Genomic DNA, 26,457 nt, shown 5'->3' with positions numbered 1-26,457 from the left:
CTGCAGAGGTGTGGTTTCCAGGATAGCACTGTGTTCTTTGGGAGAACCACAGGTGTCTGAGGGCTGTTTGGTATCTTGCTCACTTTGCAGAAATGATCTGTATGACTGGAACCTTATCTCAGGGTATGGTCCTTTGTTCTTCAAGCTTCCTTCCTGACTGCTGGCCTTCTGGTTGGTGTGCAGGTCCCTGCTCTACTCTCCCCTGTTGCGTTTCTATCACATTCCTTGATTCTCTGTGCTCAGTGCTGTTCTGGCAGAGCACAACCCTTTGATGGCCTTATGTTTATGAGTAGCATCTCTGTGACTGTTTCTGCTTTTATGGTACACAGTGGCCTGGAGGGAAGATAACTGAAACTCACAGTGGCACCATTCCTTGAGTGTTTAAGCTTGCAGAGGTGCCTATGTCAGACCTATACCAAGAAACACCCTTTTCTGTTCTGAAGGCCATGGTGGTTTTTAGCTAGCATAGTTGGGATTCTGGCTCAGATCCTAGGTTGAACATCAATCTTTGTGATGTCATTGGGGTGGGGAGATGTGTGTATATATTGTAAAATATTGCTACCGACAGCAGCTGACTTGAGCCCTCCATGTCTCCATTTGGATAAACTAAGTGGTTAGGACTGTTGTGGTAAAGGGTTCCTATGTGGGTCAAATTTCTTGGTTTACAAGCTGTGATATTTGTATCTTTAAGAATAATGGCCAGGAGCCGATCAATGGTGGCGCATGCCTTTAATCCCAGCACTCGGGAGGCAGAACCAGGCGGATCTCTGAGTTCAAGGCTAGCCTGGGCTACCAAGTGAGTTCCAGGAAAGGCGCAAAGCTACACAGAAACCCTGTCTTGAAAAAAAAAAAAAAAGAGGCCAGGTTGGGCCTTTATCCTGTCCTTGTCCCCTGACCAGCAGGGGCTTCTTTACTCTGCCAGCTTTGCATCAGAAAATTCCACTTAGAGAGCACTCAAGGTTGAGCAACTGACCTAGAGGCATTGCTGGTAAAGGTGATGGAATACATTGGGCTTGCCTGTGGTTCTTTCCATCAACTCTTCTACACCTGCTAGCGCAGATGCTGCTGTGCAGGGAAGGGGTATATCAGGTCATTTTTGTTGTCTTTCCATGTCTGTTACCACCCCAACCTCCCCTTCTGATTATCCTATCTCTTGTTCTTTGTAGCTGCTTGTCTAGGCTGTTCTATGAACGTTCCGGTAGTTCAATTATGGAATCTTTTCTCCCTTCTGTACTGTGTTGGGCTATTTGACCTTGGAATAATCTAGTGCTGGAGGGATTGAGGTCTAAGTGCCTCCTCTGCTTCAGCTGCTAACTTGCCTGCAAGCTGGGTGTATAGCCATATCCCGGCTTCATTTCCCAGGCTGGAATCCCAGGTGTCCTGTGAATTTTCTTCCTGAAGCTGCTGTAACTAAGTGCCAAAAACCGGTTGGACTAAAACTAGAGATTATTGTCTCCCGGGTCTGTTTCATGGTTTAATCAAGGTGCTTGCTGCTACAGCCACTGCAAGTGCTGGGGAAGGATGCTGCAAATCTCTGCATCTGACAACCTTCTGGGCTCATTTATGCATTGTTTCAGACTTCAAAGGGCACACTCTAAGTCCTCTGCATGTTTCCAAGTTTTCCTTTACACGAAGACTAATATTGGATCAGAGCTTACCCAGAGCATCATTTTGCCGCTGTAAAGACCACATTTCCAACGGTCATGAATTACTGGGGTTAATTTCAACATACATACATTTTTGGAACATAGTTGGATCCACAAGGTGTAAAAACCTCGTTTCCCCAAACCTGTTACAATACAGGAATTTTCTTGAGGGCTTCTACATCTTCTTGAGATCAGGTTTTTCTTCCTCTTTCCCTAAGCCTGTGCTTCTTGCTCCCCACCCCTAGCAAGACTATCAGTTTCCTGCGGTCCTCCGGTTGGTAGGGGGCGCAGCAGCTCCGCTGTCTCTCCGGACCGGAAATCTCTTCCCTGGGTCTGATGTGACTGAGGAAAGTGGAGAGGCTGTGTCGCGCACGCATCTTCTGACTCGATGGCGGGCAGCGATTCGGGGACGCTGCAGGCTCTGCAGGCAGTGGACACTGAGTTTACTGCGGACTCGGTAGAGTGGTGCCCAGTAGAGGGTTGCCAGCACCTTATGGCCTGTGGAACCTACCAGCTGCGAACGCCGGAGGACCAGGTGCACGCCTGGGAGGGTGAGGCCGGGCCAGGAGGAGAGGGACTGCTGGCCTCCAAAAAGCCTAGAACTGTGAGAAGTAATGGGAAAGTAAAGTGGGGCATTTCAGGACCGTGCTTATCTCCGGAAGGTTTCTCTGAGCACCCAAAACCAACGACATAAGAGTGGAACTGGCCATGTAACTGCAGGCAGGTCGGGACCGTCCTGGCTTTACTGGGTCCGGGAGAGATCCCCTGTTCATTGAACACTTGCAGGAAGAGATTCTTTTCTCAGAAGTTGAGAGTTTTTACTTCAGGCAGAAGCTATTCTCTCCCTATCCTGGCCCTTTATTTTGTTCCCCATCCTTTGTAATCTCAGTATCTGTTAAGGTAACCAGAGAATATGTATATTCTGTAGCCTGCACTGGATGTCAGTGAGCCTCAAGTTCGTTTAGGTCGTCTCTACCTGTATAGTTTCAATGAGGACAACACGGCTAAACCTCTGGTTGAGGTCCAAAGAAGGGATTCTTCTGCCATCCTGGACATGAAATGGTAGGATTTGGGTAACCTCATCTGGTCTGACAGACTAATGATGCCCTAGGGGCCTTCAGTGAGACAAGGGAACTGAACTCTGGGTTCCATCATTTGCTGCCCTTGGGAGGTAGAAAGCTCTGCTTGACGTGTCCCTGGTCAGTTTCCCAGCCCCAGTGTCAGAATTAGTCTGGGAAGCAACTCAAGTTCCAGTTTTATAACCTGGAAAGCCTTTGTTTGGAGACAGAACAGTTAGTTGGCTCTAACCTGGTTTTGGAAATGAAATATAACAAATCATTGGAATCCATGATACTCCTCCAATCTGTGAATGCATACTTTTTTCTGTGATCTCCCATCAGGTGCCATATCCCAGTGTCTGGCCACATACTTTTAGGCTTGGCAAATGCCAGTGGATCTGTAGAGCTGCTCCACCTGATGGAATATGAGGTCAGTAATGGGCCATGCTTTAATGGGAAAGGGGCCTTAGTGGAGGGGTCTGTACTGATGCGGGCATTTTCCTAGAATGGTCTCTTCCATGACAGACTTTGTCATGAATGTTTTAAGAAATCATGGAGCTGGGCGGTAGTGGCACATGCCTTTAATTCCAGCACTCGGGAGGCAGGGCCAGGCGGATCTCTGTGAGTTGAGGCCAGCTTCATCTACAGAGCGAAATCCAGGACAGGCATCAAAACTACATGGAGAAACCCTGTCTCAAAAAACCAAAAAAAGGGGCTGGAGAGATGGCTCAGAGGTTAAGAGCACTGACTGCTCTTCCAGAGGTCCTGAGTTCAATTCCCAGCACCTACATGGTGGCTCACAGCCATCTACGTGTAATGAGATCTGGCGTCCTCTTCTGTGTACATAATAAATAAATAGATCTTTAAAAAAAAAAAAAAAATCATGGAATCTATTTTAAGTTATACTGGGTTCTGATGACATGAGGTCACCTGGAGTGTCTCAATAGAAGACGGTCCATAGGTCTGGGTTTCTGTAGGGAATGCATTGCAAGCATGTATGGAGTTTATACCAAGGCTAAGAATACCAGTAAATTTCTCATGTGGAAAAGATTTTGTTTTTATTTTTAATTGTGTGAGTGTGGATTTGTGCATGCCCACAGAAGCCAGATGAAGGTGTCAGGTCCCCTGGAGCTGGAGTTCCAGGCAGTTGTTAGCTGCCTGATATGGATGCTGGGAACTGAATTCATCCTATGGAAGAGTAGGAAGAGCTTTAAACACTGAGCCATTTTTCTAGCCCAGAAATGATATTTCTTACGAGTATTGGAAGAGCTAACTTCCTAAGTGATTTTTCCCCCCAAGTGTTTCACAGTAATCCTGTGCCATGCTTTTGCAAAATGGCTTTTGTAGCATGAGTCTTAAAAGTTCTTATTAATAAAATCAAACCTGAGCCAGTTAATGGTGTGAACACTGGAAGGTCAGAGAGACAGAACAAGCCACAGCTAACCTCACCTGGCCAACTTCTCGGCTGGTCTTGTTTCCTCAGACTGGAAGCTTCTGTGTCCTCATCCCAATGGCTCTCAGCTGAACTGCTGCTAGAAGCCTGAATGTTTAACAAGCCAAATGCTTAACCAGGCCAAATGCTTCTAGTTTCTGGTCCTCACGCCTTATAAACCTTTCTGCTTTCTACCACCACTCCCTGGGATTACAGGCTGCTTTCTGGGATTAAAGGCGTGAGTCACCATGCCTGACTGTTTCCAATGCAGCCTTGAACTCACAGAGATCCAGAGGGATTTCTGTCTCTGGAATGCTAGGATTAAAGGCGTGTGCTAACATTTTCTAGCCTAAGTATCTTGTGGCTTTTCTGTTCTCTGACCCCAGATAAGTTTATTAAGGTACACAATATTTTGGGGAACACAATACCACCACAAACTTTATCTGATTATTAGGAAGGGCCCGAACCAGATCTGTGGGGTAGAGAAGTACATCAACAAACTACAGTCTGCCCTAACTGGGGGCAGGGACAGACACTAATGCTGTTGCTATCATGGGGTCAGGGAAAAGATCTAGAAGGTGCTGACTGGTGGCAACTGAGCACCTGGGTAGAAAGTCTTGCTTCAGGCCTGTACAATGCAGCCTTGTCCTAGAAATGAGGGAAGGAGGACTGGTCCTAAGGATCAGATTTCAGGCAGGAGCACAAAATCCAAGACTTTGGTACAGTGACCTGCTTATGGAGTCAAACACTGTTCAGGTGGTTTAGATAAAACTCACATAGATCCTACACAAGAGAAATAACATTTTAAAGACTGTTTTGGCCTCTGAAAAGGAAACAGCAGTGCATTTCTATTCTCCTTGTCTCTGGGAATAGAATGTGCCAGGATTCTGAAGGCAAGGGTGATGCAGAGCATGTCCCAGCAGTAGTCTGTGGAGCCCACAAAGGTGACTGATGTGTCTAGCAGTACATAAAGGCAGCACTGAGAAACATTTTTGCCCAAAGGTTATATATATGGCAAAGTCCTTAAGTTATAAGTTTCCATGTCCTCAGGTGCTGCCCTGTGCTTGGTAAGTGGCAAGAGCTCACTCTTTGATGAAATGTTAATTAGGGGCTGAGAGTAGAGCCTGGTGGCAGACTGCTTGCCTAGCATGCAGGAGCCTGGAGCGCCATCTCCAGCACTATTAAAGCATAAATAACAGCAACAAAAACTGAGGCAAGGCAGAGCCTGCCTCTACTCCCAGTTCTTGGGGAGTTGAAGGGAAAGAATTGCTTGAAATTGAAAGTTCAAGATGAACCTGAGCAACCTAGGAGACCCTATCTCAAAAAACAAACAGAAGTACCTGATGCACGTTGCTCATATAGGGAGCACTGTAAGGGAATGGAGGTTTGCCTCGACCAAGTGTTCCTTTTCTCTCCAGTAGAAGAACAGTTACACCCTGCAATCAGTTTCCAGCCTTACCCTGGAGGAGAGATGTCTGTCCTTGTCCCTGGATTGGTCAACTGGGAAACCTGGAAGGTAAGGGTCAGGTTTGGTGGGGGTCTGAGTCTCCTGAGGAACAATTCCTGTTTCTATTCCAAAAATTAAAGCTACCTTCTACTAGCTTGGTTCCCCAAACCTGGATGTTACTGTCAGTCGTAACCTTAAAACAGAAAATCAGAGCATTTTAGATAAGTAGTGATGATGCCATCATCAAGAGAAACTAGCCAGGGTTTCAGTGACAAGCTATGTGACAGTTTCATCCTTTGCCAGATACCCAAGAGGCCATCTTGGAGGCATGGTTACATGCTGCCTGAGAAATATCTCCTGTGGCATATATGAGGATTAGAAGAGGATGGTTGTATCGGTTCTTTCTTGTAAATGCCAGCATTCAGGAGGCTGAGGCAGGTGGATTTCAAGTGTAAGGCCCACCTGGGCTACGTGGAACCTGTCTCAAAAACAAACAAACGAAAACCAGAAAAGGATGGTAAGTAGAGTTTAATAGGCTCTCCATGGGCTCCTTGTTTCTAGGGTCAGAAACCAGCCCTTGAAGATCATTAGCAGTGATTCTAAGGGGCAGCTGCATCTCCTGATGGTGAATGAGGGAGTGGCTGAACTACAGCTTGTGGCTTCATGGCCAGCCCATCACTTTGAGGCCTGGATTGCTGCTTTCAATTACTGGCAGACAGAACTCGTGTATTCAGGTGAGTTGGACATCAGTATAGTCATCTCTGATGAAGACTCATGAAGGACAGGGAGAGGAGAGAATGGGGCTAGGCCAAAGCTGTGCTTCAGAGTATCTGAGACCTTAGGACTGTCTATGGGAGGTGTGAAATCTGTTCTCATCTACTTTTTGTCTGCTCTCTGTAGACTTTGTCACATTGATTTCAGTTTTGTCCTTTTCTAGATATAGCTTACTTTCCAAAAATAAAGGAAGCATGAGGGAAACAGGTAGATTTCCTAGTTTTTGAGTGGTTTATCACTTTGGGCTGGTTGTATGAGAATGAGAAATTAACAAAATTAGCCATTTTGAGTGCCTTCTCTTCCAGGTCAGCTAAGTCTTGTGAGCTAGAAGGGATGGTCTTAGAGAAGACAGGATAAAATTTAAAACACTTGAGATTCCCAGGACCTTGTATGGTCTAGCCCCAGCTCCCCTTTTTGGTCTTGTTTGTTTTGTTTTTTTGAGACAGGGTGTGTCTGTGTAGCTTTGACTGTCCTGGAACTCACTATGTAGCATGACCTGGAATTCACAGAAATCCACCTGCTTCTGCTTCCAGAGTACTGGGATCAAAGGTGCATACCATGCTTTTGGTTCTGTTTCTAGTGAGAAGCCTGCCCCAACACTACCTTCACTAGCCCAGTCCATGTCAAATCTCTCATGGACCCCAGCATTTACCATGATTATTGTTATATGTGTAATGCTTTTTTTTCCCCCAGGGGCAGGGTCCATATCTGTTATTTGCTATCATACTCTTGAACGATTTTTGTAAGAACCATGAAGAGTTCATTTTTAAAGTTTTTTTTTAGTTCACACCCCCTATTTTTTAAGTTCTTTAATTCTAGGATTAGTTCTACCTCTATTCACTCAGCAGGTACTTACTGAGCTTTTAATGGAGGCTCAATCTGTAATCCCAGTACTCGGGAGGCTGAGAAAGTATTGCTGTGAGTCTGATGTTAGTCTGGGCTGCCTGCTTAGCCAGACTATCTCAAAACCACACACTAACTTTCATTTCCTCCAACCAAAACAATTGAAACAAAACCCCCCAAAACCAAAACAACCCCCTTCCAAACTAAAAACTAAAACCAAACAGATCCACAAACAGAAATACAAGCAGTTAATGTAACAGGGAGACTTTAGCAAACAGACTGTTTTCTCCAAGCTTACATTGAAGGGGAAAGGGGAACCTAATGTGCAGTAACAGGGAATTGCATGGTGTGTCAGAGGTGTGATAATGTTCTGGAAAAAAGAAGAAGAGTGTGCTGGAGAGCTATGTATGCTCTGAGCGGTGGCCCCACAGCAGGTGTGGGTCTACTGTGGGAGAAGAGCAGCCGCACAGCCAGTGTGGAAATAGAAGGGCTTGCCATCAGAGACAACAGGGCAGGCCACAGAGGGGCCTGGAATGAAGTGGAGTAACTGCAAAGAAGTGACATTTTCTGACTTAGAGTTTAAAGTTTAGGAGGCGCTCTGGTTAATTACAGATTACAAAGAGGAGGGCCGAGCCTGGGCCCGTTAACCAGAGGAGAGTAAGAGTGGCTTTTACTGGGGTCTGCAGAGATGGCTCAGCAGTTAAGTGCACTGGCTGCTCTTGCAGAGGACCCAGGTTCAGGTCTCAGCAGCCACATGGCAATTCACAACTGTCTGTAACTCCAGCTCTAGGGGATCTGATGCCCCTTTCTGGTCTCCATGGGCAATAGGAAATCGCATGGTGTATATACATACATGTAGGCAAAACGCAAACATACAACTTTGGAGACAGGGTCTCACTATGTAGCTCTGGCTGTCTTGTCTTGGAACTCTCTATGTAGATCAGGCTGGCCTCAAATTCAGAGATCCGATTGCCTCTGCCTCCTGGTCCTCTGGTGGGATTAAAGGTGTACACCACCAAAAAGAAAAGAACAAGAATGGTTCATACTAAGTTGGGAGAAGTAGAGGTGAGAAGTGTATTTGGGATCCATGTAAAGGCAGATCCAGTTGGATTTCCTGATAAAGATGGAGTGTATGCGTGTGTATGTGTGTAAATGTAATAGAACAAGGGAAGAACACAGTCCTCTATACAAATTTGCCCAGGAACCATGGTTTATATTTTAGGTTCACCTGGCTTCATGCCTAGCTCAGCTTATCTGCTGTTCCACTTAATTGTAGACCATGTGCTTACTCCATATCCTTTGTGTCTACTGCAGGGATCTATAGTAAATACCTATTATATGGGCATATGGATAGTTGGTGGGTGGTAGGTGCTGGATATGTGGGGAATGGATGAATGTGAGATGGCAGATGAATGATGGAAAGTAAGTAAATTGATGTGTAAGTGATGGGTGTGATACTGGGTGGATAGTGGATGGATGGATGATTGGATAATGGGTGAATAGTTAGTGAGTAAAGTAGACACTGCTCAGTATTTTCCCTCTCCCTTCTTCACCCTGCTTTTGGGCCCTGCTCTTGATTGAGTCTTTTCCTCCTGTCAGGATGCTGTTTTTTACCTTCTGCCTGGCATTGCTTTTCTTTAAAGACTAGTTGTTGACCAAGAGGCTAGTTGTCCTACTGTTTTTTTTAGTTTTCATAAAACGAGCACAGGACTTTTTTTTTGGTTGTTGTTAAGAGTGTGTGTGTGTGTGTGTATGTGTGTGTGCACATGTACAAGCCCCTTTGAGGCCAGAAGAGGACATCTTCTGGAGCTGGTGTTACTGGTGGTTTTAAGCTACCTGATGTGGGTGCTAGGAACTGAACTTGGGTCCTCTGTAAGAGAAATACATGTTCTTAACCACTGAGATGCCTCTCTGTTCCCAAGGGTCTTTTTTTTTCCTTTTTTAATTTGCATAGCACATTTCCCTTTGCCGCCCATAGTGTGCTGAAGGGTCCAGAAGGACCTACTGTAGTCCCATGCCCACTGCTTCTTTCATGTTGCTCCTTGGCAGGAGTCTTGGATATGGACACTCTGGCCCTGGACAGCTGGGGGTCATGATACTAGAATCTTCCTGGAAGGTCTTATGGCCAGATATGACTCAGCAGTCACTCTCATGATTAGGATACCCAATGTCATACCACTTTTTTTTGTTTTGTTTTGTTTTTGTTTTTTTCAAGACAGGGTTTCTCTGTGTAGCTTTGCACCTTTCCTGGAACTCACTCTGTAGCCCAGGTTGGCCTCCAACTCACAGAGATCCACCTGGCTCTGCCTCCCAAGAGTGCTGGGATTAAAGGCATGTACCACCACTGCCCGGCTGTCATACCACTTTTAATTCTTCTTTTTATTATTATAAATAATAAACACAGTCTGAGAATGGAGTCATGTGAGAATTCTGAGTGCTTGTGAGAAAACTCCAAGAAAACAAGACAAGAGTCTTGTGACCTCAGTTTCTTCAAAAGCATGGAATTGTTCTTGGATTGTGCTTTTGTGCCCCTCAGGTGTAGTGGATAGGAGTTAGTGTACTTTAGATTATTCATTACAGCTGGCTATTGTTATTTGTTTACATGCCTCTATGGGAAACCATGTGTTTGTGTGTGTGGCTTGCCTGCCACATGCAGCTTGCCCTCGTGACTGTACATTTTAGTCATGTGACTTCTCTTAACCCTCTGAGTATAAATTGTCTGATGATCTGAATAAAGTTGGCTACTGCATGAGACTTTAGTCTGCCTCATTTATCGGTTCCATTCTCCCAGGTCCAAATGTCTCTAGAGTGGTAAACAGCGCTTTGATCTTCTACCCAGGTGCCCTCAATTGGAAGATAGAGTGCCTAGTGACTGTTTCTGATGTTCTCTCTGGGGCTTTCCTAACAAGTGTCCAAGTGTCACTATAAAATTACACATGAAAGGCACCTAAGAGACTTTCTTACAGATTCCTTTCTTTCTTCCTTTCTTCCTTCCTTTCTTTCTTTCTTCCTTCCTTCCTTCCTTCCTTCCTTTCTTTCTTTCTTTCTTTCTTTCTTTCTTCCTTTCTTTCTTTCTTTCTTTCTTTCCTTCTTTCTTCCTTCCTTCCTTCCTTCCTTCTTTTTGGTTTTTTGAGACAGGGTTTCTCTGTGTAGTCCTGACTGTCCTGGAGCTCACTCTGTAGCCCAGGCTGGCCTCAAACTCACTGAGATCCACCTGCCTCTGCCTCCCAAGTGCTGGGATTAAAGGCGTGCGCCACCACTGCCCGGCTCTTGCAGATTCCTTATTAATGTCATTGTTGATGGACTTCTCTGTCTTCCCACAGGGGGAGATGACTGCCTTCTGAAAGGCTGGGATACTAGGATGCTTGGCACACCTGTCTTCACTAGCAAAAGGTACTGGTCAGAGCTTGGGCATGACTGTCTATGCTCCTATCTTAGGGCATTTCATCCTCTACCATGTTTGTTCCACTTTGCCTACAGACACTCCATGGGTGTGTGCAGCATCCAGAGCAACCCCCATCAGGAACATATACTGGCTACTGGAAGGTGAGTCCCTGGAGTGGGTCCGCTGGTTTGTGCATTTCTCACCTCCTCTCCACAAGGACTTCAAAATTGAGTCCAAAGCTCTCAACCAACCCACATTTCAGGTGTCTGGGTCCAGAAAGTGGGGTATGTCCTTAAAGATAATTGGAATAGGCAGTTTGTGCAGGACTTTAACCCCAGCACTAGGGAGGCAGAGGCAGGTGGGTCTTTGTGAGTTTCAGGCCAGCCTGATCTGTATAGTAAGTTCTAGGTCAGCCAAGGCTTCATAGTGAAACCCTGTCTCAAAGAAAACTGGTGGGACAGGACCTGGGAGGTGCTTGCTGCTACTCCACATCTTGGGGAAGATGTGGGCATGAGCTTTCCTGTATGCCAATGACTGGATGGTTGCAGCTATGATGAGCATGTTCTGCTGTGGGACACTCGGAACATAAAGCAGCCATTGGCAGACGTGCCGGTGCGAGGAGGCGTGTGGAGGCTCAAGTGGCACCCAGTCCACCACCACCTGCTCCTGGCGGCCTGCATGCACAACGGCTTCAAGGTTCTCAACTGCCAGAAGGCCACTGGTGAGTGGGGACAGAGCTGGCCTCAGGGGAGGGAGGCGGTTGATTTTCTCCATAGGCCACACCCAGAACTTGTCACAGCCCCGCCCGATACCTGTATTGGACCTCAGTTTCAAGAACCCGCTTTCATCCCGGCTTCCTCATGCCCGGTTCAGTTGTATAAGTCTTCTGCATTGTGCAGTTCTCTGGCTCCCCTGGGATCCTGTCCAGAAGTATCACCACTTGTCGCATGGCCATCCTTGCCCTGCCTTCTCTGATTTTCCTACTTGTGAACAGCTTGGATTCCAATCTAGCCTGCCTCACCTGTGTTGCCTTCCCCCTGTTCCCTTTCTCACAGGTATTAGTTAAGCCTAACTCTGTCAGTGGCTGTAGGGAATGAGCCTCACTTCTAGGGGGTGCTGTGGAAGTTCTTGCATTTGTTGGTGAGCCACAACGTGAAGTCACATGATCAGAACCATTTCTCACCCCCCTTTCTCTTTCCAAGCCTTAACTCCGTCCTCTCCTCATTCTCGGATCACAGTTTCTCTTTATCCCTCTCCCTCTATTCTCCCTCTGAAAAGAAGCAATCTGAAGACTACCTCAGGATCCCATCTTTAAATTGCTAGTCTTTAAGTCACTACTTTCTTGTATCTTTTTAGTTCTCTCTCTCTCTCTCTCTCTCTCTCTCTCTCTCTCTCTCTCTTTCTCTCTTTAAAAAAGATTTCTTTAAATTTGTGTGTGTGTTGCAGACAGGCTCTCATGTAACACAAGCTAGCTTCAAATTTGATATGTATTTGAAGCTGGCCTTGAACTCAGAGGCAATCCTCCCGTCTCAGTGTCATGGGTACTGGGACTACAGGGACAACCATATCTGGTGTCCCTGCTGGTTCTTGGGGATCGCTTTTACCAGCTATCACCTTGCTCCTGGACCGTGGGCCTCCTCTGTCCTTCATGTCCTCAAAGAAACTTCCTTTCTCTGTCCGTAATATCTCTTCCATGATGTTGTGACTCTATACCATTGCAGTGTGTCCTGGCTTATTTCTGACACATTCCTCATCTGCGGGGCTGTCAGGGAAGTTATTAGAAATTTCTTCTGCAGACCTACGCAGGACTACACGTTCCTAGCCATTGTGTTACATCCAGAGGCAGTTGCCATCAGTTCCTCACACTTGCTGTAGTCTTCTTAGCCTCTCTACTCTGTATGTGCTCTCCATTTCTTTCGCTTTTAAAAATATCTATTTTATGTGTCTGTGTGAGTGCCTGCATGTATGTATTAGCACTGTGTGCCTGCCTGGCACCTGAGGCAGCCAGAAGGGTTTAGGAATTTTTGGAGCTGGAGTTCCTGGCAGCTATTACCTGCCATGTGAGTGCTGCAAACTCAACCCAGGTCTTCTGCAAGAGCAGCAAGTGCTCTAAACTGTTGAGCCATCTTTCTTGCCCTGTGCTCCCCATTTCTTTTCTGTCCTCTTCCCATCTTACTCCTGTGCCCTTTGTGAATGAGTTCTACCTCCTTCTACAAAGTTTCTGCCAAACCCTCTATATGGAAGCATGCCCCTTGTTTGTGGGTCTTGTATAGCCTGGGCTGATATCAGAGGCATGGTGCACATTGCAAAATGCATATCCGGTTTCTTTTCTGCCCACCTGTGCACATCTTCATTCTTCTTACGCAGACTTGCCAGCTACTCAGTAAATGTGTGCTGATGGAATGACTGTCCTTGATGGGAGTTGATGGGAGACATAAATGGAGGCTGATTAGCTTTGAGTAATGCTGGTTTTCCTCTCTGTCCCTTGCTGCAGAGGAGAAGCAGGACGTGACTGTCTTAATATCCCATGAAATGCCTAACTCATTAGTGTATGGGGCTGACTGGTCCTGGCTTCCTTTCCGTTCCATGAAGCCTACACCCACCTGGTCCTTCGATCAAAATGACGTGGGAATGAGATCAGTAGACTGCCACAGCCTGAAGGCTGCAGAGGAGCCACCAGCACCTTTCCATGAACAAATATTGGACCACCATGTGGAAGGCCCTGCTAAAGCTCACAGCGGAGTTGAATTGAAGGCCTCTCTCCTTCCATTAACAGAGGACATGAAAAGCAGCAGCCAACTGCGCTCCTCTTCCAAGATCTGTGATCTCAGCCTCTTTAGTGGAGGGAATTTTGACAATAGCCTCTTGGCCACCTGCTCCTTTTACGACCATGTTCTCCACCTCTGGAAGTGGGAGACAAAGAAAGCTTGAGGCTGCATTCTTCACATCTTTACTGGATGTGACTTGGGGAGTGCTGGCCTTTGAGAATGGACTTTCTGATTCTGTTTTGGCAGAATGGGTTTTCCAGCTCTACAACTAAGTGTCTTGGGTATATTTTGACTTTCAGTCCTTCATTTGCATTTAAGTCCTTATTTGTATTAATTAAATAACTTAAAATTTTTAAAAAAATTACAGTTATACGTATGCATATGTCTGTGTGTGGATGCTGGAAGAAGCCAGAAGAGGGCAGGATCCCCCTGGAGATATGGTTACAGGGTATTGTGAGCCGCCATATGGGTTCTAGGAACCAAACTTGGGTCCTCTGCAAGAATATATGCTCTTACCCAATAAGCTCCTAAACCTTTGAGTTAAAAAAATATGCCAGCCGGGTGATGGTGGCGCACGCCTTTAATCCCAGGCTCAGGAGGCAGAGGGTCGGGAAGGCAGAGCCAGGTGGATTTCTATGAGTTCGAGGCCAGCCTGGTCTATAGAGCGAGATCCAGACAGGCAGCAAAACTACACAGAGAAACCCTGTCTCGAAAAACAAGCAAACAAACAAACAAACAAAAAAAAAATGCCATGTGGTGGTGATGTACACCTTTAGTCCTGGCCCTTGGGAGGCAGAGCAGGCAGATTTGAGTTTGAGGCCAGCCAGGTCTACAGAGTGAGTTTCAGGACAGCCAGGGCTACACAGAGAAACCCTATCTGGAAAAACAAAAAAACCAAACAATTATTTTATGTGTATGAGTATTTGCTGTGCTCCCAGAGGTCAGAAGAGGATGTTAGATCACCTGGACATAGAGTAACAGACAACTGTGAAGCTGTCTTGTGGGTGTTGGAAGAACAGACAATACTCTTAACCTCTGAACCATCTCTAGCCTGCAGCCCCTAATTTTTTTTTTTTTTAATTTTGTGTGAGTATACAAATACCATCGTGCACATGTGGAGATCAGAGGACAACTTGGAGGAGTTGAATCTCCTACCATGTGGGTCCCAGGGATCCAACTCAGGTATATCAGTCTTGGTAGTAAGTACCACTGAGCCATCTTGCTAGCCCCATAGTCCCTCTTTTTAAAGTCTCATTTTATCACATTGTAAGTTATTTCCTAAACAGGTTTTATTTTTTATTTTTTTGGTACTGGAAATGGAACTCAGGGTCCTTTGCATGATAGCTCAACACTTCCCAGCTCTGAACTCATTTTAAATAAAATAAAAGGAGGCATGTAAACGTTGTAAACTGCTTCAGGGAACACAAACTTGAAGTATTTGGCATGGTCAGTATGGGATACTCATCACTTCTTCATAGCATTAGTAACTTCATCAGTTTTCATGTCTAAATAGATGGCTTTATAGGAACACATCAGTGGTGTGTAGCTAGCAAAATTCCCAATGTCTTAAACCTGGGAGGAAAGAGGGCATTGGAATGTGTCTAGCCCTCAGTAAGATACACAAGTGTTCTGAAGAGAAAAATTGTGTTTTATTCTTTTAAATTTTGGCCATCAAATACAGGGACTTGCACATGTTAGACAACTTATGGGTATTTAGTACTGAACTGTACTCCCAGCCTAGCTTTCCCTCCCCTATGCCTATATATTCCAGGTTGATCATAAGCTCACCATGTAGTCCAGGCTGATTGGCTTTGAATTCTTAGACGCCTACCTACCTACCTCAGCTTCACAAATACTGAGCTCATAGGGATTAGGTATTATGCCTTTCTGGCCTTTTAATGCAGGGTCTTAGCTGGGTGTGGTGGTGCATGCCTTTAATCCCAGCACTCAGGAAGCACACTGAAGGTGGATCTCTGTAAGGTTGAGGCCAGCCTTGTGGTCTACATAGTGAGTTCCAGGACAGCCAAAGACATGCCGAAAGACTCATCTTAAAAAGGTCTTGCTACATAGCCCTGGCTGATCTGAAACTTGAAACCCCTTCCTAGTATCTTAAGTGCTACGCCTACAAGTGTGCACCACTATGACTATGCCTTGTTTTGTGGCTTGTGTATGTACATCTGCATGAGTGTGGCAGAGGTCAATCTAGGTGCCACTCAAGATGGCCTTGTCTTTTTTGAGCCAAGGTCTCTTCCTAGAGTCTGAAGTTAGCTGACTAATCTTGACATGACTGGGCAGCAAGCCCAGGAGATCCTCTTGTCTCTTTCAGAGTGCTGAGATTACAAGCATGCGCTACCACACTTGCCTTTTTGCATGGGCTTTACTTGGGTCTTCATGACCACATGGCAAGCACTGTCTGGGCGGAACTCCCTCCCCAGTCCTTGTGTTATTTTCTGATGAAATAACATTTTTTTTTTTTTGGTTGCCATTAAAGGGATCAATTCTCAGTTACTGACCCAATTATTTCAATAAAAGGTGTTAACTACCCTCTGCCTTGGAGCTAGACCTGACTTGGTTGTAATTTGTTAGGGACTCTGTAGCTACTGCATGGATTCTATCCTGCAGCACACTTGAATGACTTGATTCAAAACACACATTGTATGATACTAAAGGTCTTTAATAGAAATGCACAAGGAAGCTGCCCCTACTCTTCAGGATCCAAGGCTTGGTCAGTATTGTCTCCACTTGGTAGGCAAACTTTTGGTCACTGTCACTGTTTTCTAGCGTGGGAAATTCTTAGGATACAACTGGAACAGCTTGCCTTCCTGTGTGGGCTCAAAGCCATATTTCTCCAAGTTGTTAGCATCAAAAGTTCCTTCTTTAAAGTCTTTTTCAATGGCGGGTGCAGCTGTTTCCAGGAAGAGCGCTTTGGCGGTCAGGGGTGTGTCTGTGCCTTCAGGAACTCGGTAATTAACATAGGGCTTGAGCTTGAAGCCAGTCAAGTCCGGAACCACAAATTCTGGGACCATTTCCTTTACCAGCACAAACTTCCCATTAGAGGCATAAATGCCAGTTCTCTTGGCACCCCGGCTCTTGATGAAGGTGCGTGGTCCCCGCTTGCTTGTCCACTTGCTCATCCTGTCCGCTCCTCGCACCAGGCCTTGAGTCACGGCGGTCAGGAAACCCATGCTAGGCTCTGCAGAAGACAACTCTGAAAGAACAAGGCAGTTGGGGGGACAATCAGAGCCAGAGGGACTCGGCACCCTAGAACTCACGAGCGGAGAGTGCTGTGGGCCCTACGGGTGCAGATGATCGGAGGAGCCACGGGTGCTGAGGACCCAAGACCGCACAAGTGAAAACTACCCCTAATCCTGAAAGATCCCAGACCCCAAAGAACCCCGCGCGGGCGGCGCCAACTGGAAACGCTCAAACCGACCTGGACCGATGGCTCTCGAGCTCGGCCCGCAGGCCTCTTGTCCCACACCTGAGACACGGATGCCCGACCTGAGCTGTGTAAAACAACCTCGGCAAGGTCCTCCCTTGCGTTTCCAGCCGTCGGCAGGGTCAGCCACTCCGCAGCAAGAGCCTCGCCGATTGGTCGCCAACGCGCCCAATGCTCAGGCTCGGCCGGGCGGAAGGGATGTGGCAGGAGACTCGGCCAATCCGCGCAGCCGCGCAACCGCGCAGAACCGGATGTGGGGCGCGCGCAGCCGTGCATGTTCACCCTGCCGCCAGGTGGCAGTCTAGGTCTGTCCTGTGGAGAGGTCGCTCTCGGCCCTCGTCAGCTCCGCGACCGGACGTTCACCACCGCTGCGCCGAAGGCCGGCTGCCGGACTGGCGCGCGCATCCCCGGTGCTGCCCTAGGTGTTGGGGGTCGGGGCTTGTGGACCCTCCCAGTCACCACCGAGCCGTGGCTTCCGGAGTTGACGCGCTGTTGAGGACTGGGCCAGTGACCGGCGGTCTAGCCCACGGTCTGGCGCGTGGCCGAGTCTACTTGGGTCCTAGTGGTCCTCTAGTTAACCATCTTTGGTCCCTACACACCCACCGTGCCTGCGCTGTCTGTCCACACGCTGCCCGCTGTGGCTGGGCCCCTCCAAACCCTTCACCGCTCTCCTTGATAACCCTTGCTGTCACGGCTCTCCTCCGGTGATCCCTCCACGACTATAACCACCTTCCCGTCCCTCACCGCTCCTAATCGAGACCCCTTCTGGGCTGTGACCCGTCTTGGCCCAGCTCTTTCTTGAGCTGTAAGCCCTCCTACGCCGCATCTCTTGTCTCTCCCTCTGGCGACATCACGCCTCCCGGGTGAGGCTCACCCTCCAGCCGGTCACCCCTCCACTTTGGTGACTTCTCTCCTCGCCTCCCTCTTCTTTGCCTGTTGCTCCGGCTCGCTCCTGAGCTGCTTTCTTAGCTGTACCACCAAGCTCAGCTGTCCCAACCTCGTTGAACTGTTAGCCAACTTACACTCTGGTCTCCTCCCCCACCCCCAGCCGCGCTGTCCCCGCGTGGCTGCTCTGTCCCTAACTGTGCCACTTAATCCCCCACCCCCCACCGCCACTCTCACCCCCACCCCGGGCACAGTTGTGGGTTCCCCTTAGACCACGTGAGGGCTGTTTACAGGAGACGGAAGCACACAGAGAGCAGGCGCTTCTGGAAAACAACTTGTTTTGGAGCACAGAGTTCTGGAGTCCCTTCCAATAAGAGCGTTTGACTTGGAAAGGAGCTGGCAAGGCTGGAACTACAGCTGTCCTGCTGTAAAGGTTCCGGTAGAGCAGTTTGTCTCAGCCTGTCTCCTGTTCGCCCTCCACATTGCTTTGCTTTCAGTCATGCAGAAAGAGGACGATGTCTGCCTTGAGGTAGGTAGACCAGGCCTGGGTGAGAACCAGAACCCTTAGAACTCACAGGCGGGCATTTCCAGAGAACAGAAGGATCCTTTGCCTTGGGTTTCTACAGAGGTTTCTTGAAGACCCAGAAAATGTGGGAGTTGTGACTCGATCTATTTCCCTGTCAGAGCTCTGACATTTGTCTCTAGACAGTGGTTCCTCACAGTGTGGTGTGGACAATGGAATCTGGCTGTTAAGCCCTCTTTTTTTTCCCAAGGTCACAGTTGTTACTTCCCGTTTTCTCTTAGAACGTTGGTATTTGAAGAGTCTTTTTCTCAGTTCAACGCTAGCTACATCCCAAAGGCCTTTATTAGTAGTAGTATTTTGATGGTGGTTTCTTTTGTTTTGTTTTTGAGACAGGGTCACTCTACATATCTCTAGAACTCACTATGTGATCAGGATGGCCTTGAACTCCCAGAGATCCACCTGCCTCTGCCTCCCAAGTGCTGGGACTAAAGGGGTCTGCCAATATACCCTGTGCCTTTATTTTTAAACCAGAAGAATAGACGCATTAGAATAATTGTAAGAAGCTAGACCGTCTGAGGTGGTGCACTGTGGTAGACTGTGTATGTATGTATGTATGTATGTATTTTCCTTGGATAAGGTAAACTCAGAGGAAAATAGAAGGTGTGATTGGGGTACTCTTGTGCACCCCAGTCTTGACAGCTGAGCTGGGACAGAGGAGAAGGGAGGTTGAGTGCCTCAGTTTTGAAACAAAAAGCATACTGGCTATACACTGCCCAACAGACCACATGCAATAGTGACCCCACGGATTGTATTGCTTGGTGGGGTAATGTGCTTGTGTAAATGCACCCCGTGACATCCACACAATGATGAAGTCACCTAAGAACATACAGGAACATGTTCTTCCTCAGCCTTAAACAGACAGTACTCAGCTATCTGCCTCCTGAACTAAGACTGCAAGGCTGTTTTCTAGGCAACCCACTTACTCCGTTATGATGCAGGACTGTGCCTTTGGGCTTCTTTGTTGAGTGGCCTGCAGTCACCTTGGGTTTTCTGGCAGGGACTGCTGAGCCTGAGGCTTGTTTTTGTTTGTTTTTAAGGCTAGACTTTGGTCCTCGGCAGTTAGGTAGAAACTGCAAAGGCTGAGTAAGTGGGCTCTTGCCCCATTCGGTTCCTAACTGCTTGGGAGGGCGGATGAGCACGAAAGACTCAGGTCAGGTTTCTTCTTCAGCTTTTAGGAGGATGAGCCAGCCTCCCCTGTTGGTCATCCATTCAGCCTTATATCCTGCGCCCTTGCTCTCTTGCCTCCTTCCCTTCCTTGGACACCTGAAGTCCTGTCATTGCCCTCCTGGAGACAGCAGGGGGTAGAGACAGACCCTCCCTGCCATTTCTTCTTTGGCATGTGAACTAATTTTGGATCTCTCTCTCTCTCTCTCTCTCTCTCTCTCTCTCTCTCTCTCTATATATATATATATATATATATATATATATATATATATATATATTTGGAGCTGAGGATCGAACCCAGGGCCTTGTGCTTGCTAGGCAAGCACTCTACTACTGAGCTAAATCCCCAACCCCTGGATATCTCTAAATCCAGATGGATCTTCCCTTGGGGTTTCTTTTTGTCCTTCATCCTTTTTTTGTTTTTAAAACTGGGTCTCGCTGGTTGTCTAGGTAGGGCTTGAACTCCTGGTGTACATGATCCTCATCCTTTCAAATAGTCGGGAGTAAGATAAATGCGGGAGTCAGTAACTTCACACACTCTTCGGAGTGTCTGACCATTTATTCTGAGTGGGCTCTCCTGGATCTTGGGGTTTGCGGCTCTAGTCCAGAGGGTACCAAGAGATGGTCCTGACCTGCACTAGGCTTGCTTCTTGACTGGAGAGCCAGAAGTTGGGCTTATTAACACGCATGGCATTTACCAATAGCACAGCTGCTGTGCCTACTCATCCCAGTGCCAAAGGAGACAGGTTGCTGCTTTTCTGTTCTTGCAGTTGAGCTCAGAGGGTCTCAGCACCCCTGGCAAGATCATTTTCTCTGAAATATATATATATATATATATATATACATATATGTATATGTATATACGTATATGTGTATGTATATATGTATATGTATGTATGTATGTATCACATTTCTGTGTGTATGTGTGTAGCTGTGCAGATGTAATGACACAAATGTGGAGGTCAGAGAACAATTCATGGGCATCTGTTTTATCCTGACACTGTATGGGTCCCCAGGATTAAACTCAGGTCATCAGACTTGGCAGCAAATGCCTTATCTGCTAAGTTATCTGGTAGACCCCACTTCTCAAAAACCTTTAGGGCTGTTGACTTCCTCCCTGGCTCCTGACTTGACTCATTCTCTGACCAAGCCCATGCTGAGAAACTGGGCACCCTGTCTGTTCTCTCCTCAGGCTGACTATTGTTTGGGTAGCACCCTGACCTCCTGGGGGCTGCATTTCATGGAGGAGCAGTCACAGTCCACCATGGTAATCACTGTGGGCTTCCCAGAGGCTGGGCCCTGACTGGCTTGTGGCTGTGTTTGGCCCTGCTGACACTCCTGTTATCTGTCTCCCATCCTGTGTAGCTGGTCGGGATTGGAATTGGAGCCCTCCTTACACTGGCCTTTGTTGGTGTTGCCATCTTTTTGGTGTACAGAAGGGTGAGCAGATTGCGTGAGTATCTTGGCTTGAACTCTGAGCAGTGGGGGGTTTTCTGCATTTGTGTCCTATGAGGGAGGTATTTGGAGCTCCTGGGAGCTTCCCTCAAAGCCTTGTTGGAATGTCACCAATAGGGCTCAGGTTGAGGTTCCCAGTCTGTCCATAGCCTTTTCTGCTCTTTCCAAAGCTAGCATCCAGGAAGAACAGGAGAAATTCCTGACTCTTCTAAGACGAGTCTCCTATGTTACCGCTTACCCCTGCTGTCTGAGAGGTAGCCGGGGACTGGGCAGCCAAGAGCGTGGTTTATTGTCAGCTTCTTCATCTTCAGGGCTTGTCTTGTGCTTTGCTTTATTTTAGTTCTAGCCATGTTCACTGCCTACCCATTCAAGGCTGTATACCCAGATCCCTGCCATCTCACAATGCCCCTTCACTCCTCTCACAGGACAAGAGGAGCCCACTCCTCAGTACAGGTTCCGGAAGAGAGACAAAGTAATGTTTTATGGCCGGAAGATCATGAGGAAGGTAACTTGTATGGAAGCCCTGGGTTGCACAAGACAGTGGTGAAAGTCTCTTCTTTCTTTTTTTTTTTTTCTCTTCTTCTTCTTTTTTTTTTTTTTCCGAGACAGGGTTTCTCTGTGTAGCCCTGGCTCTCCTGGAACTCTCTCTGTAGACTAGGTTGGCCTCGAACTCAGAGATCCACCTGCCTCTGCCTCCCGAGTGCTGGGATTAAAGATGTATGTGCCACCACCAGGCGAGAGTCTCTTCTAAACAGGCCTTTGTGGAATGGGGACCCTCAAGCTCCTGACCTGTGCTCCCCCCTCTCCTCTAATCCCATGGCTCCTGCCACTGGGTACAAGTTTAGGACATGTTTTAAGTCATAGGTATCTACTTCCCCAGTGGAACCGACACTTTTTCCCTGGAAATCCCTCACTGACCCTGGAGGCAGCCTGGAAGGCATGGGCTGGTGGGTTTATATCTGGCTTGAAACACCTGAACAGCTTTGGCAAGTGCCAAGAACAGGGCCACTTGGGCTTTCTGAAGTGCAGGCTTGTGTTAACAAGAAACAGGATAGGAAAATGCTTTCCAGAAAGATCCCTGGGTACAGGATGGACAGGTACAGAGGGCTTGTGTTTGCCCCAAAGTGGGTGGTCACTGCCAGTTTTGGAAGGCTGAGCCAAGGAAGAACCCTAACTCCTGGGGACCTGGGTGGAACAGTGCAGTTCCCTAAATGACCACATTTGCCCTAAGGTAAAAAGCCCTTTTTTCCATGTTTGTGGGGGTTCCAGATCATAAAATCTATGGTCCTCCTGCACTGAGGGTCAGGAATAGGTGGCGAGGGATAAGCAGGCTGGTGTGAATCTTTGTTTGCCTTTGGTTAACTGCCATAGCTGGTCCCTTCTGCTGTCTCCCACTCACCTCAGGAATTTTACCAGAGGCATGGAGCCACAGAGCTCTGAAGACTTGGCCCCTTGAGGGCAGTGAGGACCATACTGTGGGGTGAATGGGACTGTGTGCTGTGCCCTTGTCCAAATGGTATCGCTTTGTCCTTGACTGCTGTATCCCCTTCAAGAAGCCAGGTGGGTGGGGGTTGGTGAGAGCAGGTCAGGAAGGCAGCAACTCATAGGCAGGTCCTGGGGACAGACCCTGAGGCTGAGAGCTTAGACCTTGCCAGTCACCAGGTCAGCACTCAGTCTTTCTCTTGGTTCTGCAGGTGACCACGCTCCCCAATACCTTGGTTGGGAATACTGCTGCACCCCGGCAGCGAGTCAGGAAGAGAACCAAAGTGCTTTCTTTGGCCAAGAGGTACTGGGAGTTCCCTTAAGGTCCTAACCACTGCTGTGGCTCCTACCACTTCAGGACACACCACAGAGCTTCTTGGGGCTTTGGAGCACTCACAATCTTGGGTTTGGGCTCCTCAATTCTTTCTCAAGTGTCTCTGCTTTGTAGGATTCTGCGCTTTAAGAAAGAATACCCTACTTTGCAGCCCAAAGAGCCCCCACCCTCCCTGCTAGAGGCTGATCTTACAGAGTTTGATGTGAAGAACTCTCATCTGCCATCAGAAGTTTTGTACATGCTGAAAAATGTTCGGTAAGGTAGTGAATGGACCACAGGAGGGTTCTGTCTAGACTGTATTGCTGGAGGGATCGCTTTCCATCCTTGGACTGTCTTTGACTTAGCTTTCCTATGTCAGGGATGGTTAGCAAAGCCAATTTTCTTTCCACCTCAGCACTACTGGCTTCCTTGCTTCATGGTGGTAGAAATGTTCAGCAGGGTCAGGGTGCTTCAGATGTATGGAGTCTTGTGGTCAGCTCACCTTTTTAGCTGTTTTTTCCTGTTCTATTTAACAGTTTTCATCATTTTTATCCTCAGTGGCAAACTCAAGAGCAAGTGTGAGAAGTGTGTGTATGGATCAAAAACTGCAAGCTGGCTTTTCTTTCTCCTTCTCTCTATTTCTCTCTCTCTCTCTCTCTCTCTCTCTCTCTCTCTCTCTCTCTCTCTTTTTCCTTTCTTGACAGAATCTTGCTATGTAGCCTAAACTGGCCTTCAGCTTGCAATCCTATGCCTTGGTCTCCCAATGCTGAGATCACAGCTGTGTACTATTATGTCAGCTTTCTTTTTTTTTAAAGGTACATTATTTCCAATTTTTGAAATTTATCATTATTATTATTATTATTATTATTATTATTATTATTATTATTGTGTGTGTGTATGATGTATAAGTTAGGCTGGCACACATATGCCACAGCACCTGTGTAGAAATCAGAGGACAATTTTGTGGAGTTAGTTCCCCCCTTCCACTTTTATGTCATGTGGTGGTTTGAATAAGAATGGCCCCCATAGGCTTATGTATTTGAATTCTTAGTCATCAGGGAGTGGCACTATTTGAGAAGGAATAGGAGATGTGGCCTTGTTGGAGGAATGTGTCCCTGGGGATGGGCTTTGAGGTTTCAAAAATGCATGCCAGGCCCAGGTGTGCTTGCGCTCATTCATGCTCTTGTCCCTCCCCTGCCTGTGGATCAGGACATAGCTCTCAGCTACCGCTCCCATGGCATGTGTGCCACCATGCTCCCTGCCATGGTGCCAATGGACTAAACCTCTGAAACTAAGCAAGCCCACAGTTAAATTATTTTGTGAGAGTTGCTTTGGTCATGGTGTCTCTTCACAGCAGTAGAACAGTGACTAAGACGTGTGGGCTCTGACAACTTCAGGTTGTCAGGCTTGTGTGTTGCAAGTCTTTAGATGCTGAGCCGCCTCACTGGCCCGCTTTCCTCTCTCTGATGCTAGTGCATCATTCCAGGGGAGCTACTGTATGGCCTTCTGTTTTGTGTCTGGCTTGCATTGATAGTCATTGAGAAGTTTTTTGAATTGATAGTTATCTCAGAAGTTTAAAATTCTTGTCGACTTTGACGCCAGATAAGCTAAATCAGCCTTATAGAGGTCTAGGCCAGCCCTGGCCCTGCTGCTGGTGGGGACGGTGGCCTATGTTCCCTACTCTGCCTTCTTGGAGAGCATGTTCTGTAGTATATTCTGTTTGCTGCAGGGTCCTGGGCCATTTTGAGAAGCCGCTGTTTCTGGAGCTTTGCAAACACATGGTCTTTGTGCAGCTGCAAGAAGGGGAGCATGTATTCCAGCCTGGGGAGCCTGACACCAGCATCTATGTGGTTCAGGATGGACGGCTGGAGGTCTGCATCCAAGATGCTGTGAGTCTGGCCAGGGGCCGGGGGTTGGGGTGGGTGGAGGGGGGTGGAGGTGAGTGGGGAGGGGATGCTCTGAAAGCTCTTTGTCAAAAAGTTAGTGTAGAACTTTATTTATTTATTTATTTTGTTTTTTTCGAGACAGGGTTTCTCTGTGTAGTTTTGGTACCTGTCCCAGATCTCACTCTGTAGACCAGGCTGGCCTCGAACTCACAGAGATCCACCTGGTTCTGCCTTCTGAGTGCTGGGATTAAAGGTGTGCGCCACCACTGCCCGGCTATCGTAGAACTTTAAACCTTAGTTCTTTGGTGAAAATCCACACCCTCGTCCCAGTGTTCAAACACAGCTGCTATTTTTATTTTGGCAACACAACACACACACATATCCATACATTGAGACAGTTTATTCAGTAGTCCAGGACAGCCTGGAATTTACTCTGTAGCCCAGGCTGTCCTTGAACTCATGGCAGTTCTCCTACCTCAGCCTCTTGATTGCTGGGATTACAGGCCTGAACCAACACATCTGACACAGCATCTTTTACTGTTAGGCACACGGGAGTCTCTGATTCAAAAATATTGTCATTTTTATTGGCAGTAACTAAACTTGGACCTTCAGGGCCATTGTAGTCAGTCCAACTAACTCATTTAGTTTGGAGGAATGTGCTGGGTTCGGATGAGTCCTAGGATTGGGAGGTGATGGCTGGGTTAGCCAGGATTTCTTCATTAGTCCTCTACTCCTGTGTTTGTGTGTGTGTGTATGTGTATCTGTCTGTCTGCCTGCCTGCCTGTCTGTCTGTCTGTCTTAGGGGTCCTATTGCTGTGATAAAACACCATGACTAAAAGCAGCATGGGGAGGAAAGGGTTTATTTTAGCTTATAGTTCCGGGTCGTAGTCCATTGAAGAAAGTCAGGGCAGGAACTCAAGACAAGAACCTAGAGGCAGGAACGGAGGAAGCAGAGGCCATGGTGTAATATGCCTTACTGCCCTTTGCCTCATGGCTTGCTCAGCCTATTTTTTGTTTTTGTTTTTTTGAGGGAGGGTTTCTCTGTGTATCCCTGGCTGTCCTGAAACTCACTTTGTAGACAAACTGGCCTCAAACTCACAGAGACCCGCCTGCCTCTGCCTCCCAGAGTGCTGGGATTAAAGGTATGTACCACAATGCCTGGCTACCTTGTTTTTTGAGACGTGGTTTCTTACTCATCTGAACTCACCACGTAGGCTAGGCTGACTTGTCAGTGAGCCCCAGAGATCGGCCTGTCTTCATCTCCCCAGCACTGGGATTCCAAATGCACACCACCAGACCTGACACTGAGCATTTTAATTGTTATTATATGTGTGTGTGCATGTGGGAGTATTCCCTGGTGTGCACATGTAAAGGTCAGAACAACTTTTGGAAATTTGTTTTCTTAGTTTACTGTGGGGTTCCAGGGATCAAGTTGTCAGTCTTGAAGGGCAGTACTTTTAACTGCCGAGCTATCTTCCTGGGCCATACTTGACATTTTGGGGACATGTTGGGAGTGGAGACGGAGCTTCACTATGTGTGACAATGCAATGTTATGAAAATACATGTCACATTTTAAGAGACTGGAACTTTTTCTGGACCTTACAGCTAGAGTTAATAATATGCCTTAAGGTCCCTTACGACAGTACTGACCCTCCGTTGTGCACTCAGCCTGTGAGAGGACAATGGAACAACCAACCTTACTTGCCTTGGACTTGCCAGGTTTAAACCTCACAAGCTAAGCTAATGTATAGCTGTAATCTTAAATTATGTACTCTTCCATACCCCTGATCCACAAATAATGCTTATATGTGTATACATCGTGGTAGTTAATGCTGGAAACAGCAAATATAGGTTGAAAGCAACCTTATGAAATGAATGTCTGCCATGTGTTGAAGAC

General features: G+C 47.3%; 3 protein-coding genes across 6 annotated transcripts in view; 2 read left to right on the top strand and 1 right to left on the bottom strand.

Moving 5' to 3' along the window:
* Positions 1 to 1,577: 1,577 nt before the first annotated feature.
* On the top strand, positions 1,578 to 13,719 carry Dph7 (diphthamide biosynthesis 7). Of its 2 annotated transcripts, XM_052725481.1 has the most exons (9): positions 1,578 to 2,181; positions 2,575 to 2,708; positions 3,047 to 3,134; positions 5,558 to 5,652; positions 6,145 to 6,317; positions 10,524 to 10,593; positions 10,681 to 10,746; positions 11,134 to 11,306; positions 13,080 to 13,719. In XM_052725481.1, exons 1-9 carry the CDS (start codon positions 2,035 to 2,037, stop codon positions 13,514 to 13,516), a joined length of 1,383 nt encoding a protein of 460 aa, XP_052581441.1. In that variant the 5' UTR covers positions 1,578 to 2,034; the 3' UTR covers positions 13,517 to 13,719. The 2 variants fall into 2 exon arrangements, with proteins under 2 accessions (XP_052581441.1, XP_052581442.1); XM_052725482.1 differs by lacking the exon at positions 2,575 to 2,708 and having other exon boundaries at positions 2,069 to 2,181; positions 5,555 to 5,652.
* Positions 13,720 to 16,006: 2,287 nt separating this feature from the next.
* On the bottom strand, positions 16,007 to 16,920 carry Mrpl41 (mitochondrial ribosomal protein L41). Its single transcript, XM_052725485.1, has 2 exons — positions 16,787 to 16,920; positions 16,007 to 16,561 (listed from the first exon to the last, which is right to left on the bottom strand). The coding sequence occupies exon 2, from the start codon at positions 16,536 to 16,538 to the stop codon at positions 16,131 to 16,133; it is 408 nt and encodes a 135-aa protein (XP_052581445.1). The 5' UTR covers positions 16,539 to 16,561; positions 16,787 to 16,920; the 3' UTR covers positions 16,007 to 16,130.
* Positions 16,921 to 17,907: 987 nt separating this feature from the next.
* The window catches only part of Pnpla7 (patatin like phospholipase domain containing 7), an 81,221-nt gene continuing 72,671 nt past the window's right edge, over positions 17,908 to 26,457 (top strand). For 2 of the 3 annotated variants that reach the window (XM_052725480.1, XM_052725478.1), the window contains exons 1-7: positions 17,908 to 18,206; positions 20,617 to 20,691; positions 20,790 to 20,877; positions 21,305 to 21,384; positions 22,574 to 22,665; positions 22,810 to 22,950; positions 24,404 to 24,563. In XM_052725480.1, the coding sequence (XP_052581440.1) occupies positions 18,177 to 18,206; positions 20,617 to 20,691; positions 20,790 to 20,877; positions 21,305 to 21,384; positions 22,574 to 22,665; positions 22,810 to 22,950; positions 24,404 to 24,563 (666 nt within the window). In that variant the 5' untranslated portion in view covers positions 17,908 to 18,176. The remainder of the gene's footprint in view (positions 18,207 to 20,616; positions 20,692 to 20,789; positions 20,878 to 21,304; positions 21,385 to 22,573; positions 22,666 to 22,809; positions 22,951 to 24,403; positions 24,564 to 26,457) is intronic. The other variant, XM_052725479.1, reaches the window with a different exon arrangement.

The sequence above is a fragment of the Peromyscus californicus genome, unplaced genomic scaffold, assembly GCF_007827085.1.
Source record: "Peromyscus californicus insignis strain IS unplaced genomic scaffold, ASM782708v3 Scaffold_7__1_contigs__length_154581171, whole genome shotgun sequence".
Lineage (NCBI taxonomy): Eukaryota > Metazoa > Chordata > Mammalia > Rodentia > Cricetidae > Peromyscus > Peromyscus californicus.
This window is presented reverse-complemented; position numbering and strand designations above follow the sequence as displayed.

Coding starts and splice junctions, on each gene's coding strand:
- Dph7 (XM_052725481.1), top strand. CDS start 2,035: ATGGCGGGCAGCGATTCGGGGACGCTGCAGGCTCTGCAGGCAGTGGAC. Junction 2,709..3,046: donor GCCATCCTGGACATGAAATG/GTAGGATTTGGG, acceptor ATCTCCCATCAG/GTGCCATATCCCAGTGTCTG. Junction 11,307..13,079: donor CAACTGCCAGAAGGCCACTG/GTGAGTGGGGAC, acceptor CCCTTGCTGCAG/AGGAGAAGCAGGACGTGACT.
- Mrpl41 (XM_052725485.1), bottom strand. CDS start 16,538: ATGGGTTTCCTGACCGCCGTGACTCAAGGCCTGGTGCGAGGAGCGGAC.